Source organism: Halichoerus grypus, chromosome 4 (genome assembly GCF_964656455.1).
Source record: "Halichoerus grypus chromosome 4, mHalGry1.hap1.1, whole genome shotgun sequence".
Classification (NCBI taxonomy): Eukaryota; Metazoa; Chordata; class Mammalia; order Carnivora; family Phocidae; genus Halichoerus; species Halichoerus grypus.
In genome coordinates, this window is record NC_135715.1 from 163,304,294 (window position 1) to 163,320,132 (window position 15,839).

At 44.5% G+C, this 15,839-nt stretch overlaps 1 protein-coding gene across 4 annotated transcripts in view; it reads left to right on the forward strand.

Annotated features, from left to right (window-relative positions):
- Nucleotides 1-2,595: 2,595 nt before the first annotated feature.
- The window catches only part of PARD3B (par-3 family cell polarity regulator beta), a 995,854-nt gene continuing 982,610 nt past the window's right edge, over nucleotides 2,596-15,839 (forward strand). For 2 of the 4 annotated variants that reach the window (XM_078071226.1, XM_078071228.1), the window contains exon 1: nucleotides 3,261-3,301. Coding sequence is in view for 2 of the 4 variants with exons in the window: in XM_078071225.1 (XP_077927351.1) it covers nucleotides 3,182-3,301 (120 nt within the window). In the remaining 2 variants the exon portion in view is untranslated. Of the gene's footprint in view, nucleotides 3,302-15,839 lie in introns of all 4 variants that reach the window. The other 2 variants (XM_078071225.1, XM_078071227.1) reach the window with 2 other exon arrangements.

Below are 15,839 nucleotides of genomic sequence, written 5' to 3' on the forward strand. Positions count from 1 at the left end.
GCTCCCTGCTCGGCAGGGAGCCTGCTTCTCCCTCTGACCCTCTCCCCTCTCATGTGCTCTCTCTCTCTCTCATTCTCTCTGTCTCAAATAAATAAATAAAAAAAAATCTAAAAAAAAAAAAAAAAAAAAAAAAAAAAGAAACAAACCACGAACATAAAGAATGCATCATTTCATCAGCTAAAAATCTTTGTTCTATACCATTCTACATGTCTATAAAATATACAATGTTAAAACTAGGGGTCACATAATAATGCACAGCATTAGTAACTATTTGTTTCTTTGCTCTACTCATTCGGTACTCACCAAGTCAGATCAGCATAGCAGTTACTAGCAAGTCTGACTGGAGTCATACTGCCTGGGTTCTAATCCAGCCTCTGCTGCTTGCTAAGAATATGATTTTACCTCCCTTTGCCTCAATTTCATCTTTAAAAGGACGGTAACAAAAGAACTTCTCCTATAAGATTATTGCAAAGGAAAATAAGATACAGATACATAATAGATGATGCATATGTATATATGCATATATATGTTCATATGTAATATATAATCTATTTTTATTTATACTTTATATTCACTTTAAACAGTGCCTGGCATACATCTAAATCAATAACGTTCAGTAGGATTATCAAATTTGCTGTTGTTTTGTAGTTTCTATTTAACTTTTCACATCTGCAGGCCTTGTCTTCCCTGCTATCTACCTTTAAGCCCCCCGAGGGCTGGAAAGCAGTCTTATATTTTGTGGTGGTGAAATGTGCTTTGCTGTCCCATCTTTTGGGTGTTCACCCCTCCTGTTTTCAGTCCTAGTTTAGTGGCAGGTGAACCAGGTCTGGCCAATCATCTTGCCAGAGGGAAGGTATGTGACTCAAGCTTGGATATGCAAGTCCTCACCAGAAAAAAGGCTTACTGGTATCTGAGATGACTGTCTTTAAGGCCGTGTAAACCTGGAACACTGGGAGTGGCCATCTTTGCCTCCTCCGGGGAGATCCTGACTGAGAATTGGAACATCGAGGAACACAGCGCCAATAGATATAGAAATATGGCCCCTGAGGACATTGTTTGAGTTTCTAGATTGAATCTTGCCTCAGAGGAGTACTCTTTGGATCTTCTGATTTTATGAGGAAAAGATTGAGGAAATAGATTCTGTCTTTATTTAAATTGGTCTGTATTGCATTTGCTCCCAAATTATACTGTCTAATATATATTTTTCAAATCAACTTGGTATACGTGATCCTCTTTGATGCCACTGACCTTATATAAGCCCCTGTACATAGAAGACAACCATATATATATTTATTGCATGTATGAATGAGGAAAAAATTTTAAAACTCTCAAAATTCATGAGCCCATTAATTAAATCTCCTGCACATTATCATACCATCCTAGGCAATTCAAGTTCAATTTAAAAATGTCTTGATAAAGGAACAAATTATTTTTTTAAAGATTTATTTATTTGAGAGAGAGACAGAAAGAGAGAGAGGAAGGGGCAGAGGGAGAGGGAGAGAGAATCTTAAGCAGACTCCTCGCTGAGTGGGGACCTTTACAGGGGGCTGGATCCCAGGACCCTGAGATCATGACCTGAGCAGAAACCAAGAGTCAGATCCTTAATGGATTGCACCACCCAGACGCCCCAGGAACAAATTCTTTTGTAGAGAAACACATGATGTAGCCCTGAGGATCTTGTTGGATGAACTAGTTTGCCAGAAAAACGGCTTGGGGAGACCAGAGATTTAGCATGGAAGAACTGAGTTTCTCTTAGCATAACTAACTTCACGGTCAGCTCAGTTCCTTAACCTCCTTTGGCACCATTTTTCATGCACAAAATGGGAAAAATAGTTATTTACCTTACAGGGGTGTTGTTAGGCTCAAAGGAGCTCAATGATATGTGAGCTAAGAATGACACAAATATTTTTTGTTAATTTTTTTTCTCAGATACACCTATTTCAATAGGTGGTGAACACTCACCTGACAAATCATGAGCCTAAACGTGTTTAAAATGTTTTTTCTAGTCAAATGCACAACAGAAGACACATTTTCAGAAGTATATATGTAAACATATGCTATTATTTCTGGGTCTGGGGTGTGACTTTTGGGGAAATACTCAGTTTCGTCTTCCGTAAAAGGAAGGATTCCACCACCACGTTATCCCCAAGAACCCTTTAGTTTTGCCATCTCAGGACTCCAGAGGACAGAATCAGCGCTCTGCTTAAGACAAGGGTCCTGGCAGGCCCTTGGGCCATCCCTGCATCTCAGTACCTGTGAGCCGCCACTCCCTGGGGTGTTTTTGGTGGGCGTGGCGACAAGCACCTGCTCCCAGGCTTTCCTTGAATCTTGCTCCAGTCCCCACATTTTAACAGTGTAGCTCAGCAGTCTCCCAGCTATTCCCTCAAGGGTGCTTTATGAGATCCGGTTTCAATTCCCTGGTGGGTAGCTCTCAGGTCCCCTTACAATTCCCTCGAGCTCAGCGTGTGTGCGAGAGGGACAGAGCCAGGGAGAGATCGAGTGAGGGGACGAGGCTCCCGGGCTCCAGTTACCCGCTGAAGGGCCCCCGCCCCGTGCCGCCGAGTGAGCGGCGGGGCCGGGGAGCGTCGCGGCCCCTTTAAGAGCCGGGCCCAGGCCGGCCCGGGGGCCGCGGGAGCCCAGAGCGCTGCGCGCCGCCGAGGAGTTGGGATCCGGCGCAAAAGTTTCCTCCCAACTCCGGCCCCGCGCGCTGCCGCCGCCACCGCCCACTCCAGCCCGGGGCCTGGGGCCGGCCCGGCCGCCGCCGCCGCCAGGGCAGGGCCAGGGCCGGGCCAGGGCCAGGGCCAGGGGGCAGGGCCAGGGCCGGAGCCGGGCCGGCAGTTTCGCTTTGGCGGGCTCGGAGCAGCCGCCTCGTCCGGGCCCGAGCAGGAGCCCGAGCCGGAGCAGAGGAGCCCGGCCGCGGTGCCGCCGCGTCCCCGGTCACCAGCTACCTGGGAGGTAGCCCTTCGCGTTGCCGCCCCCTCCCCCGATTGCCGCCCGCCGCGGGGCCGCCGACGCCGGGCGGAGGGGCGCCGCCGCGAGCCCCGGGCCCTGAGGGGACGCCGGGGAGAAGCGCCCGGGGGCTCCGGACCCGCCCGCACCGGGCGTACCCCGGCATTAGGGGCTGTGCCCGTGGGGCCGGACACCTGTTCAGCCGGGCACGGCCTGGGCACCGGGGGCCAGGATGAAAGTGACCGTGTGCTTCGGCAGGACAGGCATCGTGGTGCCCTGCAAGGAGGGCCAGCTGCGCGTCCGGGAGCTCACGCAGCAGGCGCTGCAGCGGTACCTGAAGACCCGGGAGAAGGTGAGCGCGCTGGCGGGGGGGCGGGGGGGCGCGGCTGCGGGGCGGGCTACCAGCGAGCGCACCGAGGCCGAGGCACCTGCCAGAGGCCCCAGGACCGGGTGGCGACGCCCAAGGGACGCAGAGCGCCCAGGAGACTTTATTCGGCGCTACCTGTGCTCGCAACTTTTGTTTATTTGCTAATGTTAAGTGACCTGGATGTCTGGGCGTTTGTGGGCCTTGCTTCTCAGGGGGTGATAGGAGGAAACGCTTCATGGGAGTCAGTTGGGGGCTGGCTACAAATGCACAATCTGGTGCCCTAATCCAAGCCCCCTGCCTCTGAATCTGGTTTTCAACAAGTTCCCAGGTGATTGGAATGACCATTGAAATTTGAGAAGCACTGCTTTAGAAGGTGTTTGAGAGAACTCTTCTTAAGGGAGTAGTTGAAGGTATAGCTTACTTCAGGTGTGAGTTTTGACCAGGACTATGGCCCGCCCCACGTCTGTTCCTTGGAGTTAGAAAGTTGATTGGTGCTAGTAACAGACACTCGGAAGTTAGAACTGATGGGGCCCTTGGGGTTGAAATCTTGTGAGCAATTCTCCATCAGTGACTGGGGCGGGAACTTAGGTGGAAGGATGCTGTTTGCTTACACTAACCAGTCTATATTTTGAGTGTCTTTAGTTTAACGCCGCATATTCTATGAGTATTTACTAGTGTGTGCACTGTGTCAGACCCTTCGTGACTGTTGACTAGATTGTTCCCAGCCCTGTCCCTGAAATCAGAAACAAGTAAAAGTTAAGTGACTGTTATTTTTAAGTGTGCATGCAGTGCATGTTCAGAAGGCCTGGCTAGACATTAGAATTCATAATGGGTGTTTGGGTAACATACTGGGACTCCGTGTTTTCTTCGATGGGATCTTTAAATGAAGGCATTGAAGAGCACCTTTTTCTTTTTTGAATCTTCAAATGGAGCATCATACCTCAAATCCTCCTCAAAAAGGACAGGCCATAAACTCTTGTGTTAGAGGTCAGTGGCTCTCTTAATATTTGTTCTCATGCTGTGAGAACTGTAGACATGGCCTATAAAACTATATGAGTATCTACTCCATTTTTCCCCATTGTTACAATAGTGTATGCTGTTTTGCATTGTGTAATTCGGTTAAAAACTGAGATTTGCACAAGTAACCAATTCTTCTTGGAACTATATTTCCCTCACTTTTGAAAGTAAGCTAAGGTTAATAGCAACAACATTATTCAGACAAATTATTAAAGTAAATGTCATTGAAGGAATATCTTAATGAGGTGATACTTATTTTTTACTAACTCAATATTAAAAATAATTTATGCTCTAACATCTTGTATATTTAGAAGTTTAAATTACGTGGAGCTGTCCAAGTAATAGAAGTAAGCTACATACTTATAAATAACATGCAGGGGACTAGATGAAATTTAGTGCATTGTAATTTGATCTTAAAAGGTGTTAAAAAGCTACTGATATTCTGTACTGAAAGCATAATTTATAATATCACAGAACCTATAATGTAATTGTATTGATCAGTTTACTGTTTTTACCAGATATTACATTTTTCTGTGTTTACATTTATATATTAGCGAATGTGACATTTAAAGGTCACCTGCCATTTATAAATTCTCCCTCCCTTCTTTGGCTTTTAAAATCTCAATTTAATAAGTGGCAAGTGATATTTTCTCTTTCCCAAATCTCTTTCTCCCATAGTTTCATTTTAAATAGTATTGTAATCATAACAAGGCTTAACTAATATTAAATGGTATTCCTAATGGAACTAAAATGTCAAGAAATAATCTGTCAAATTCCATGCTTTCATCCATTGAATTTAGAAAATAATGGGAAAAAACCAGAAATGTCAAAATTCAATTTGAAAGGCAACTTGTCATAAATTCACTTTCTTTAAATCAGTGAAAGAGATTTAAAAGGCTTGCTTCCCTGGACAGCAAGGTTTTTAGCCCTGCACTCAGAAATCAAAACATAACAATAACATGAATCGTGCTTAAGTAAAATGCATAAGTAAAATGACCTCATAAGGCAGGTACTGCATAAGTAAAATGACCTCATAAGGCAGGTACTAATATTTTCTTTTTACAGATGTGGAAAAAAAAAAGACACAGAGGTATGAGTGCTATGTGGTAGAATTGAACCCAGGAACTGAGTCCTTATTCATAGGGTCCTTACTCATAGTCCCTGCACTGCCCAGTAGGTTATTATGCAGTGGAATTTATCCATCTTATTTATTTTTTACAGTTTGTTTTAAAAAGACCATTCCATCTACAAACTGCTGTACTAACGTATCAACCTGAAGATGGCAATTTTGTTTCTTGCAGAGAGTTGTGACATGCACAAGTTTCTCTTGATTGTATCTTATATAGTATAGGTCTACATGTAATGGGGAGAAGTCTAAATTCTGAGCCTAATATTGCAGGATTTGCAAACCAAGTATGAAAAACATTTCTTAGTTTGATTACAAATGGAAAAATGGGCCAAATCTCTTAGATATTCAGGTCGAGAGTGGTATAAAGAAACAAATTTGGCGGGAACATGAATGTAAATTAAGCCCATTTCTTTTTGGGCCTTGAATCATTTAGATGGGAGAAAGGCAGATTTCAAAATTGAGGATAGAGTTGAGGGGTCTCTAGTTTGGAGGGTAAGTGAAGCCCAAGGAGGCCATTCTGGATTCTGTGGACAGCATCAGAGAAGTATCCCCCCTCTGCTGAGAAGAAACAAAGACAACTGGTATTTGGGGAATGTGGGGAACCAGCTGAATCAGCATCAGATAAGGCCAGAAGTAGGTAAGATGCTGAAGACACTGAAGGAACTTTTGGGAAGGCTTTAATTATGTTCTGAAATCTGGGACTTTGAGTTTCCTGCCGCCTCCCCCTCCCCGCCCTTCAATGAATTTTACCGGGAAGATGGAATTGACCAAGGGGCAAGAATTATGGGGTTGCTTGCCTTTGGATCCTGGTAGTTTATCAGTGTCCGAAGCTCTAAATCTAATTTGCTTAAGTAGTTAGTGGAGAGGAGATTGTCTTCTTAAGTAGTCAAGGTGGGGATCATTGGGTAACTAGTTAAATTTATCATCAAAATTATGTGTCACAGGTGAACAGTAATTGAGCCATATCCTGCAGGGGCTCTCAACCCTGGCTGATCATTAGTTACCTCTAATTTATCATTTAACATTTTAAATAATACAAATGCCTACATCCCTTTCTCCAGGATTCTAATTCAGTGGGTTTGGAGTGGAGCCTGGGCATCGGTGTTTTAAAAAGGTGATTTTAATGCCCAGCCAGGGCTGAGAACTATTGATCAATTACCTAAATCATTTGGTATCACTGAACTCATTTGATTTTAAACTCTTTTGATGGCAGATACTGTATTTTAGACCTCTCCAGACCAACTGTCATTAGCAATCGTCCCTCTTACCATGAATGAATTCTCACAGCAGGTGTTCAAATAATTTATTAAATTGAACATTCATTTATTTATATATATATATTTCATACACACACACACAAACACACACACACACACTAGATGAGGTCAAAGTGAATAAGGGAAAGGCTTGTTTAGTAATGAGAATATATAGTGTGTGGAGTCGAAATGAATGAGGTAATACGAATATTGAATTCATGGGATAGTGGGTATGCTGGAATTTTAAGCAGATTTGTGGATTTGACTGTGTGAGAATACTTTTTTTTTGAAGAAACATTTGATAGACTTGCCTAAATGAATCTCTTCTGTGTTCAGAGATTTTGAATAATTTGTTTTACCGTTGAGACTGGCTTCCCAAATCTGAGCAAGATAAGCGTAATAATTCCATTTTCTGATAAATTGTGGGTCAGCATCTAAAAATTTGTACAGCAACAAGAATCTGGCCTGCTATTGTATGGGCCTAACCTGGAGGAATAGGCTAGAAATCCTAAATTCTTGAAGTCTTCAGTTTTTGATGTCTTGTTTCCAGATTTTAAGGTTCCTGTATACATAAGCTAGGACCAGACTGGATTCCTGAAATGCTTTTCAATTTATTGGACACGGACTTACTTCAGTGCTTCATTTTCTATTCAGTCCTCTCCTAGTGTGTGGACTACATGCTCTCCCCAGTGTGTGGATAAGACTGACTCACCACCAGCAGGGCACATGCTGCTAGCTTGGTTTTGGTTCTGCTACTTGACTTGCATAGAAGAGTCTCTGAGTTTGCAGATGCAGGGCTAGTGGGGCCTCCTGACCCACAGACATGTTTTTTCAGTTCTGCTCAGTATCACATTTTTTTTTAAATTTTAAAAGATTTTATTTATTTATTTGTCAGAGGGAGAGAGAGAGAGAGAGAGAGCAGAGCAGGGGGAGTGGCAGGCAGAGGGAGATGCATGTTCCCCGCTGAGCTAGGAGCCTGACGTGGGACTCGATCCCAGAACTCTGGGATCGTGACCTGAGTCAAAGGTAGCCGCTTAACCCACTGAGCCACCCAGATGTCCCAAAGTATCACATTTTTTAAAAAAGATTTTTATTTATTTATTTGAGAGACAGAGATAGTGAGAGAGAGCACGAGTGAGGAGGAGAGGGAGAAGCAGTTTCCCCAGTGAGCAAGGAGCCCGATGTGGGACTTGATCCCAGGACCCTGGGATCATGACCTGAGCTGAAGGCAGACGCTTGACTGATTGAGCCACCCAGGTGCCCCTCAGTATCACATTTTGACTTAGTTGCCATGTTTAAATATTCTGAGACTTCATGCAAAGATCCAGAGTTCTTTGAGGGGGGTGGAACAAATCAGAATCTCTGACAGCAGTGGGCTTTATTTTCCCACCTCCCAACCATCAGTTGCAGATGAGACATCTGCTCTCCATTCCATTATTGCCTCACCAACAGTATGTTACTACCTCAGACTTAACTTTTTACTCTGTTATTTGCTTATTTATGGTCCATTGTTGTTCTTTGGCTTGCTGTAGTCATTTGGGTTTGTGGTCCCTGGACCTTCTCTTCCCCATTACACCCCTTTCTCTTTCCTCCTATACCTCTCTCTGTCCCCCACACCTCACCTCTCTGTCCCCTCCCCCACACCTCCCTGTTGCACCCCCCCATGCCCCTTTCTCTCTCTCACCCACCACCCCCACGCTTCCCCCCTCCTGTGACCTACATATAGCATTTGCTGACCAGGGTTGGGGCTGCCGTTTCATTCCTCTGAGCTAAGTTAATTGCCTCATGTGCAATTGGGAGTCACAGCGCTGGATTTGTAGTTTGGAGACTGTGCTCAAGTGGCTAAGTTAACCAAGTATTTATCCTCATTCCCAGGGCATTCTGTGTCATAGATCCTCTTTGAGGAAGTTGGGCAAATGATCATGTCAGATTTTCATGAGACTATGTTTTCTGAAGAGATTGGTCATGAAAATCATCTGAGGTGTCTATTAATAATGCAGAGCTTTGGGTCTCTCTTGGAAAATGTAAAGCACTACAGTCCAGTAGAACTTTTTGTGATAATGGAAGTGTTCTGTGTCTCTATTTTCCAATAGGGTGGACTGTGGCCACTCATGGCTTTTAAGTACTTGAAATGTGGCTAGTGCAACTGAAGAATTGAATTTTAAATCTAAATTTACATGGTCACAAATGACTTAACCTAAATGGGCAGTTCAAGTCTAAGGCTCCTCTGATGATTTCTCTCAGCTGCTTTTGGAAACCACTGGTCTAAAGCTTAGATCCCAGGCAGCCCTTAATCTGACATTCTTACAGGTGTGGTTGTCCTGTTGAGAACTTTGCCAATCAGAAAGGGATCTTCATTTACCTTTTGGTATCCACAGGTGGAAGAGAGAGACTATAAAATCTTGAATCCTTCACCTAGACATCAGCAAAATCCAGCTTAATTTTAAAGCAAGTTGAGGTCTGCTTCAGTTTGCCCCTTTGGTGCAACACCCTGGGGATGCACAACCTCTATTTTTGGTATTGGCGGATGGTGGGCCAACAAGGAGTGGTGAACAAAAGTCTGGATATTTTTAGTGAGATTTAAGTTGCTTTTGGATGAGCTCATCCAGCATTATGGGCCCAAATATCATCTCTATAGCTCCAGGCCAGATCTCTCTGAGCTCTGAACTCTGTACGTAGCAATTTCCTTGACACCTTTACTTGGATGTTAGGTAGGTTATCTGACCCTTAGCAATCCCCAAACTGAACTCTTGATCCTCTACTCCAAATCCACTCCTCCCACGGTCTTCCCATCTCATTAAATGGCAGTGTCATCCTTCTGGTGGTTCAGGCCAGAAATGCTTGTCACAATCTTTGATTACTCTTTTCCTTGGATGATTGACCTGCAATCAATCTGCCACTCAGAGGGACTCTACTTCTCACAATACATTCAGAATCTAATTCTTCTTTCCAGCTTTTCTGTTAGTGTGCTGGGGTTCATGGTATTTTTTTAAAAAGATTTTATTTGAGAGAGAGAGTGAAAGAGAGAGAGCAAATGCAGGTGTGTGCATGAGAGTGTGGAGGGAGGAGCAGAGAGAATCTCACACAGACCAATGGGGGCCTTGATCTCAGAATCCTGAGATCGTGGCCTGAGCCATAATGAAGAGTCAGTCGCTTAGCTAACTGAGCCACCCAGGCGCCTCGGGGCTCATGGCATTTTTGTTTTTGTTTTTGTTTTTTTCCCAGTGGGTTTTAGTTTCCCTGTTTCTACCCCACACTCCCACTGTAAGTCTTTTTTCTCAACACAAAAGCTAGAGTGACATTTAAAATTCTAGTCAGGTCGTGTTATTCTTCTACTCAAGATCCTCTGTTGGCTCCCATCTCTTTCGGATGGCCTATAAGGTGCTACATGATCTGGGTATCTGTGCAAAAAAAAAGTTAGTGTAGCAGGCCTGCGACTCCTATCTTTAGGCCTACTTATAAGGCTGGCCCTTGATTGGCATCCAGGAATTTAGATTTGTGGAGCGTTCCCACCGTTCCCTGAAAAGAATGGCTTATGCAAATGGCTTATTGTTTATGCAAACAGTATGGTTTATACTGAACACTTGCTCTTTTTCTGAGGTCTGGAATTTTTGTGCCTGCTAGGCAGAGGGTCCCTATGTGACCAGCCCCCGGTGAAAACTGTGGATGCTGAGTCTCTGATGATCCTCACTGGTAGACAGCATTTCACAGGTGATGTCAAAACTTGTTCCTGGGCCGGGGGTGAGGGTGAGGGTCTACTGGAAGTGGATCCTTAGAAGCTCGTGCCTAGTTTCCTGCAAACTTTACCCTTGAGTCGTTTCCCTTTCTTGATTTTTGCTTTGTATCCTTTTACTGTGATACATCATAGTTGTAAGAATGACCGTATGCTGAGTCCTGTGAGTCATCCTGGTGAGTCATTGAACCTGGGTGGTCTTGGGGACCCCACATACCATCTCTTACCTTTCAGACCTCCTCCGCCCCCCCCCCACTCTCCCCCAGCATCGTGATCCTGTGCTGTTATTCCAACAATGCCAGGCAGGTTCCCACCTCATGAGCTGTTTTCTCTGCCTGAAATAGTCCCCTCCAGTTATCCACCTGTCTGGTTTCCTCATCTTTTCCATCTTAAGATTGTTCCTCTCTCCATGAAACCTTCGTGACCACACTGTATAATTATAACCCCTCCAACCATCCTCTATATTGTTGTTTCCTGCCTTTTCTCCCCAGAAATCATCCCTTACTACCATACTGCTTGTTACAACTGTATTTACTGTCCGTCTCTCCCCACTGGAATGTTAGCTCAGTAAAGGTGGGGATCTTTGTCAGTCTTGTTCATTGTTCACCCCCTAGGTCCTGTGAGTGCCTGGCACATAGTGGGCTGGTGATAAACTCTTCCCGAGTTAAACCTTCTTTTACCGTGTGTCCACTACCATCTGTTGCAGTTATGTCTTGCCCCAGTACAAACTATCCCACCATCTAGTAGCTTAAAATAAGTCCAGATACCTGAAGAAGGCTCAGTGTGATGTTTTCTAGGTCTGGGATGTTCAAGATTGCACAAGTCTGGTGCCTCAGCTGGGGTGGCTTGAATAGCTGGGGGCTAATTGCCCTGGGGGCCTCTGTCTGGAGCCTTGGTTCTCACTGTCACTGGGTCCCTGGGTTCTCTCTCATGCAGTCTTAGCATTTGATCCTCTTCACCGTGGCCTCTTCCCATGGTCTCCAGGGCAGGGTCGCTAGACTTCTTAAATGGCAGCTCAGGGCTCCAAAGACTGCAGAAGTTGCCAGGTATTCTTAAGGCTTAGACCTGCCACTGGCATGATGTTTTCTGTCATATTCTATTAGTTTTTTTAAAAGATTTATTTGAGAGAGAGAAAGAGAGAGAGAGAGAATGAGCAGGAGGGCCAGAAGGAGAGGGAGAGATAATCTCAAGCGGACTCCATGCTGAGCACAGAGGGCTTAATCTCACAACCCTGAGATCGTGACCTGAGCCGAAACCAAGAGTTGGATGCTTAACCAACTGTGCCACCCAGGTGCCCCTGCCACATTCTGTTAATTAAAGCAAGTAACAGTCGAGCCCAGGGTGAAGGGAGAGGATTATACAAGGAGCTGAATAGCAGTAGGTAGCTTTCTTCGGGAGGGGCTGCCAATATAACAGGTCACGTCCTTGGGGATACGAATATGTAGATTAATCAGTCACTGTTTCTGGTTTTGATGAGTTTTACAGCCTCCTGGGGGAGGAGGCCTACAAGTGAATAAGCCAGTTTTACTCTGGTGGTATGTTTCCTGGGCTACAGTATGGACCAAGAATGCTCTTTGAAACAGAAGACCCTGAAGCTGTGTTGAATGATGGTGAGGAATTTGCAAGGTGGAAAAGTGAGGTGAGGCATTCCAGGTGGAGGGAACAAAGTGAGTGGGCATCAGCTGGTTGAGGGAGTTGTGAAAAGTCAGGGCCCAGGGAGGAGCGGTGGTGCACAGAGTCACTTGGACCAGATTGTGACTACCCTTGGGTGATACCCTAAGGGATTTTCATGGCTTCTTAATGTAGCTATTGGTTTTATTAGAAATATATTCATGTTTCACTCAATTTGCATGTCTAAAAGTATTTGCATGGATTTAAGAAATGGAGAAGATTTTGGAACATTAGATTAAAAAAATAGATATTTCTGTTAAGGCCTCATCCAACCCAGTTGGTTACCTTGGTTCTTACACCTTCCTCGGATAATCTGCTTTCAACAAGATTATGAAAATGTGGTAGCTTTGTTACTTTTCATTCCTTATTTTTTTTAAATATTTATTTTTTAAAAATATTTTTAAAGATTTTATTTAATTATTTGAGAGAGAGAGAGAGAGCACAAGGAGGAGGAGGGGCAGAAGGAGAGGGAGCCTGATGCAGGGCTTAATCCCAGGACCCCAGAATCAGGACCTGAGCTGAAGGCAGATGCTTGACTGACTGAGCCACCCAGGCACCCCTTAAAGATTTTTATTTTTTAAATTTTAAGTAATTTTAAGTAATTTAAGTAAATTTAAGTAAATTTTAAGTAATCTCTCCACCCAACGTGAGGCTTGAATTCACGACCCTGAAACCAAGAGTTGCACGTTTCACCGACTGAGCCAGCCAGGGGCCCCTCTTCCCTTATTTTTGATGATCTTTTAAAGCTCTGACTGCCCATGAACTTTCTAGGATTTTTAAACCCAAGTCTTTGCAGGTGCTCCCTACAGTATTTTCATGTGTGCTGATGCATCAGGCTCTGGTTTTGCTCTCAATGGGATCTCCTCTATTCTGTGGCTTCAGCTACCCCTAAATATACACCTCTACCCCTGAGCTTCCTTAGACCCCAAATCCACCAGCCTCTGGACTTCGCCACCTTGGTGTCCCACACACAGTTGAAGCCCAGCCTGCTCTCTGTAAATCTGCTGGTCACCACCATTCACCCAGATGTCTGATCCAGAATCGTGGGCATACTTTGTTCCTTGGTGACCTTTCCTCCCTTATATCCCACCCTATGTCTAGTTGGTTCAAAAGTTTCTTTGGTTCCAAGTGTATCTCATGCATCTGCCTCTACCCCAAAGCCATGCCATTGCTCATTTCTGCGGTGGGGGATTGCAGCAGGTTCTTGGCTGGCCTCTCTGCCTCTGCTAGCCCTGGACTCTTCCAAATCTTTTCCACTGAGGACCTTACAGCCACAAATCAGGTCATGTATGAACTGCTGCTGGGAATATTTAAACCGTTCTCTGTTGCTTTTAGGTGGAAAGGCAAACTTTGCTTACCTTTCCCTTTATGCCCTTCCGATTCCTACCTGCAGTTTTGTGTTCTTTCACACTTTCCCCACCCCATGGAAATCCTGCCCATCCTTCAGGATGAGTCTCCAGCTTCCTCTTCCCTAGGAATCTCCTCCCTGCCTGCCGCACCTCACCATCGCTCAGGGGGCCTCATTCTTGTGTTCTCAGAGCTCCCCATGCCTGTGCTTTTCTTTTGGAAACTGCAGCTTACATTTTACTGTTCGGTAGTCAGAGGCTACTAACTTGACAGACAACACCCAGATGACAGTGGCTTATCACAGCAAAGGGTGCTCTTTCTGGGTGGGAGGTGCGTGCTCTGACACACACAGTCCCCTCCCCACTGTGTGCTTTGGCTTTGGGGTTTTCTGTAGATCTGCACTCTGCTGACGGATGAATAAAGAGGGCAGGGAGGAGGCCACAGGACATCTGTGGCCTGGCCTGGAAGTGGCAGATACCACTTCTTACTAGCATTTCCCTGGGAAGACTAGCCGCGTACCCCATCTAGGTGCAGTGGGGTTAGGAAAGTAGTCCCCTTGGATAAGGGTGCGTGACTAGCCAGGCTCTGGCGCGCACTGCGCTCGCTCTGTCTCCTTGCTGCACTGTGAACTATGCAAAACCAAGGAAGTTTTAAAAATTTTCCGATCCCTGTTTTTAGCATATACTTGACATCTAGTGTGCATACCATAAATACTTGTGAAATTATGTTAAATTTCACTTTGCTTCCTTTCATAAAAATGAGAATGACTTTGTATTCAACACGAAGTTTTGCAAGTTTGAAATCTTCAGATGTGGTGTTTTTTTTTTTTTGGTCTAAATGCAACTTTTCTCTTGATTGTCTTCAAATACCTCATCAAATCCACATTTACTGTAGACAGTAGTTTAGTGGTCCATTATATCTGCCATAATGATTGTCTTAAATAACAGCTTCAGATTCTGACAGGTTGACTCACTTCTCAGATTGTTGAGATGGTGAGTGCTCTGTGGTTCTGGATTTTCAATGAAGGAATAACCTCTTTTTGCTTCATGAGGATTTGTGCAGTGCTCTTTCTTATATCTGAACAATGTTTGATTTTCAGTGTCTTACTCATTAATTTCATGTTGATTTTTAAAAATGAATCTGGATTATCTTAATTCAGATGAGTTCGTTTTCTGTGTTGAGGGGCTGTGTCTGAGGGGCTGCCAGATTGGGTTTGCCTCTCGTCTCTGGACTCAGCCATTCTTTTGATTGCTGGACTCTTGCTTTTTGGATTGCAATGAGGTGGAATTTCAAGATACCAAAGACAGTCTGATTAAAAAGGGTTCACTCTCAATTTAGTTCCTATCAGATGCAGTGCCAAGTATCATCCAGATAAATACGCCCTGTACTCCTCTAGTCTTCTGCCTCAGGTTAGATTATTAAGCTTGCTGGGGGGTCCTGGGCCCTGGAGGAGTTGTGGGGTGGGGGGGTGGGGTTCCTCTTGGTGATGGAGGCAGATAACAGGGGAGATGTCTGCAGCTTTTGGCTAAGCCCCTGTCAGCAAGACCTGAGAACCGTATGGACAGGGGAAATAATCAGACCCATTTTATTGCTTTGTTTGAGGCAGAAATTAAGGATTTATTTTTTTAATTAAAAATGTTTTTTAGATTTTATTTATTTGAGAGAGAGAGAGAGAGAGAGAGCAAGCAGGGGGAACAGCAGAGGGAGAGGGAGAAGCAGACTCTCCACTGAGCAGGGAGCCCGATGCGGGGCTCCATCCCAGGACCCTGGGATCATGACCTGAGCCAAAGGCAGATGCTTAACTGACTGAGCCACCCAGGTGCCCCGAAATTAAGGATTTATGGGGAACTCGTAATAGACTTCTGATGCCTTTTTAGGAGATTTAGGATTAGTTTTATTTTTAATCCATATTTTTATTTGTTTTTTAAATTGAAGCACAGTTGACACACAGTGTTACCTTAGTTTCAGGTGTACAACATAGTGATTGGACAAATCTATACGTTATGCTGTGCTCACCACAAGAGTAGCGACCGTCTGTTGCCACACAAGGCTATTACGATACCAGTGATGATATTCCCTGTGCTGTACCTTTCATCTCCCTGAGATTTAGGGTAAGTTTTGCTGGTATTCTTTTATAAAGACATGAAGCCTAGAAAGTGTGACAGGGGATATATAGATATAATTTATACTCCTTCCTCCTCATAGAGAGGTGGCCAGTTCTGAGGAAGGGATGCAGAGATGGTAGGGTTCCTGACTTAAGAATGATGGGAAATAATTACAGTCCCTTAACCCCATCTTCACATAAAAAGTATGTTGTCTATTCAGTGAGGCCTTAGGCCTCTAAGTAGTGGATGCTTTGCTATGGTTGTC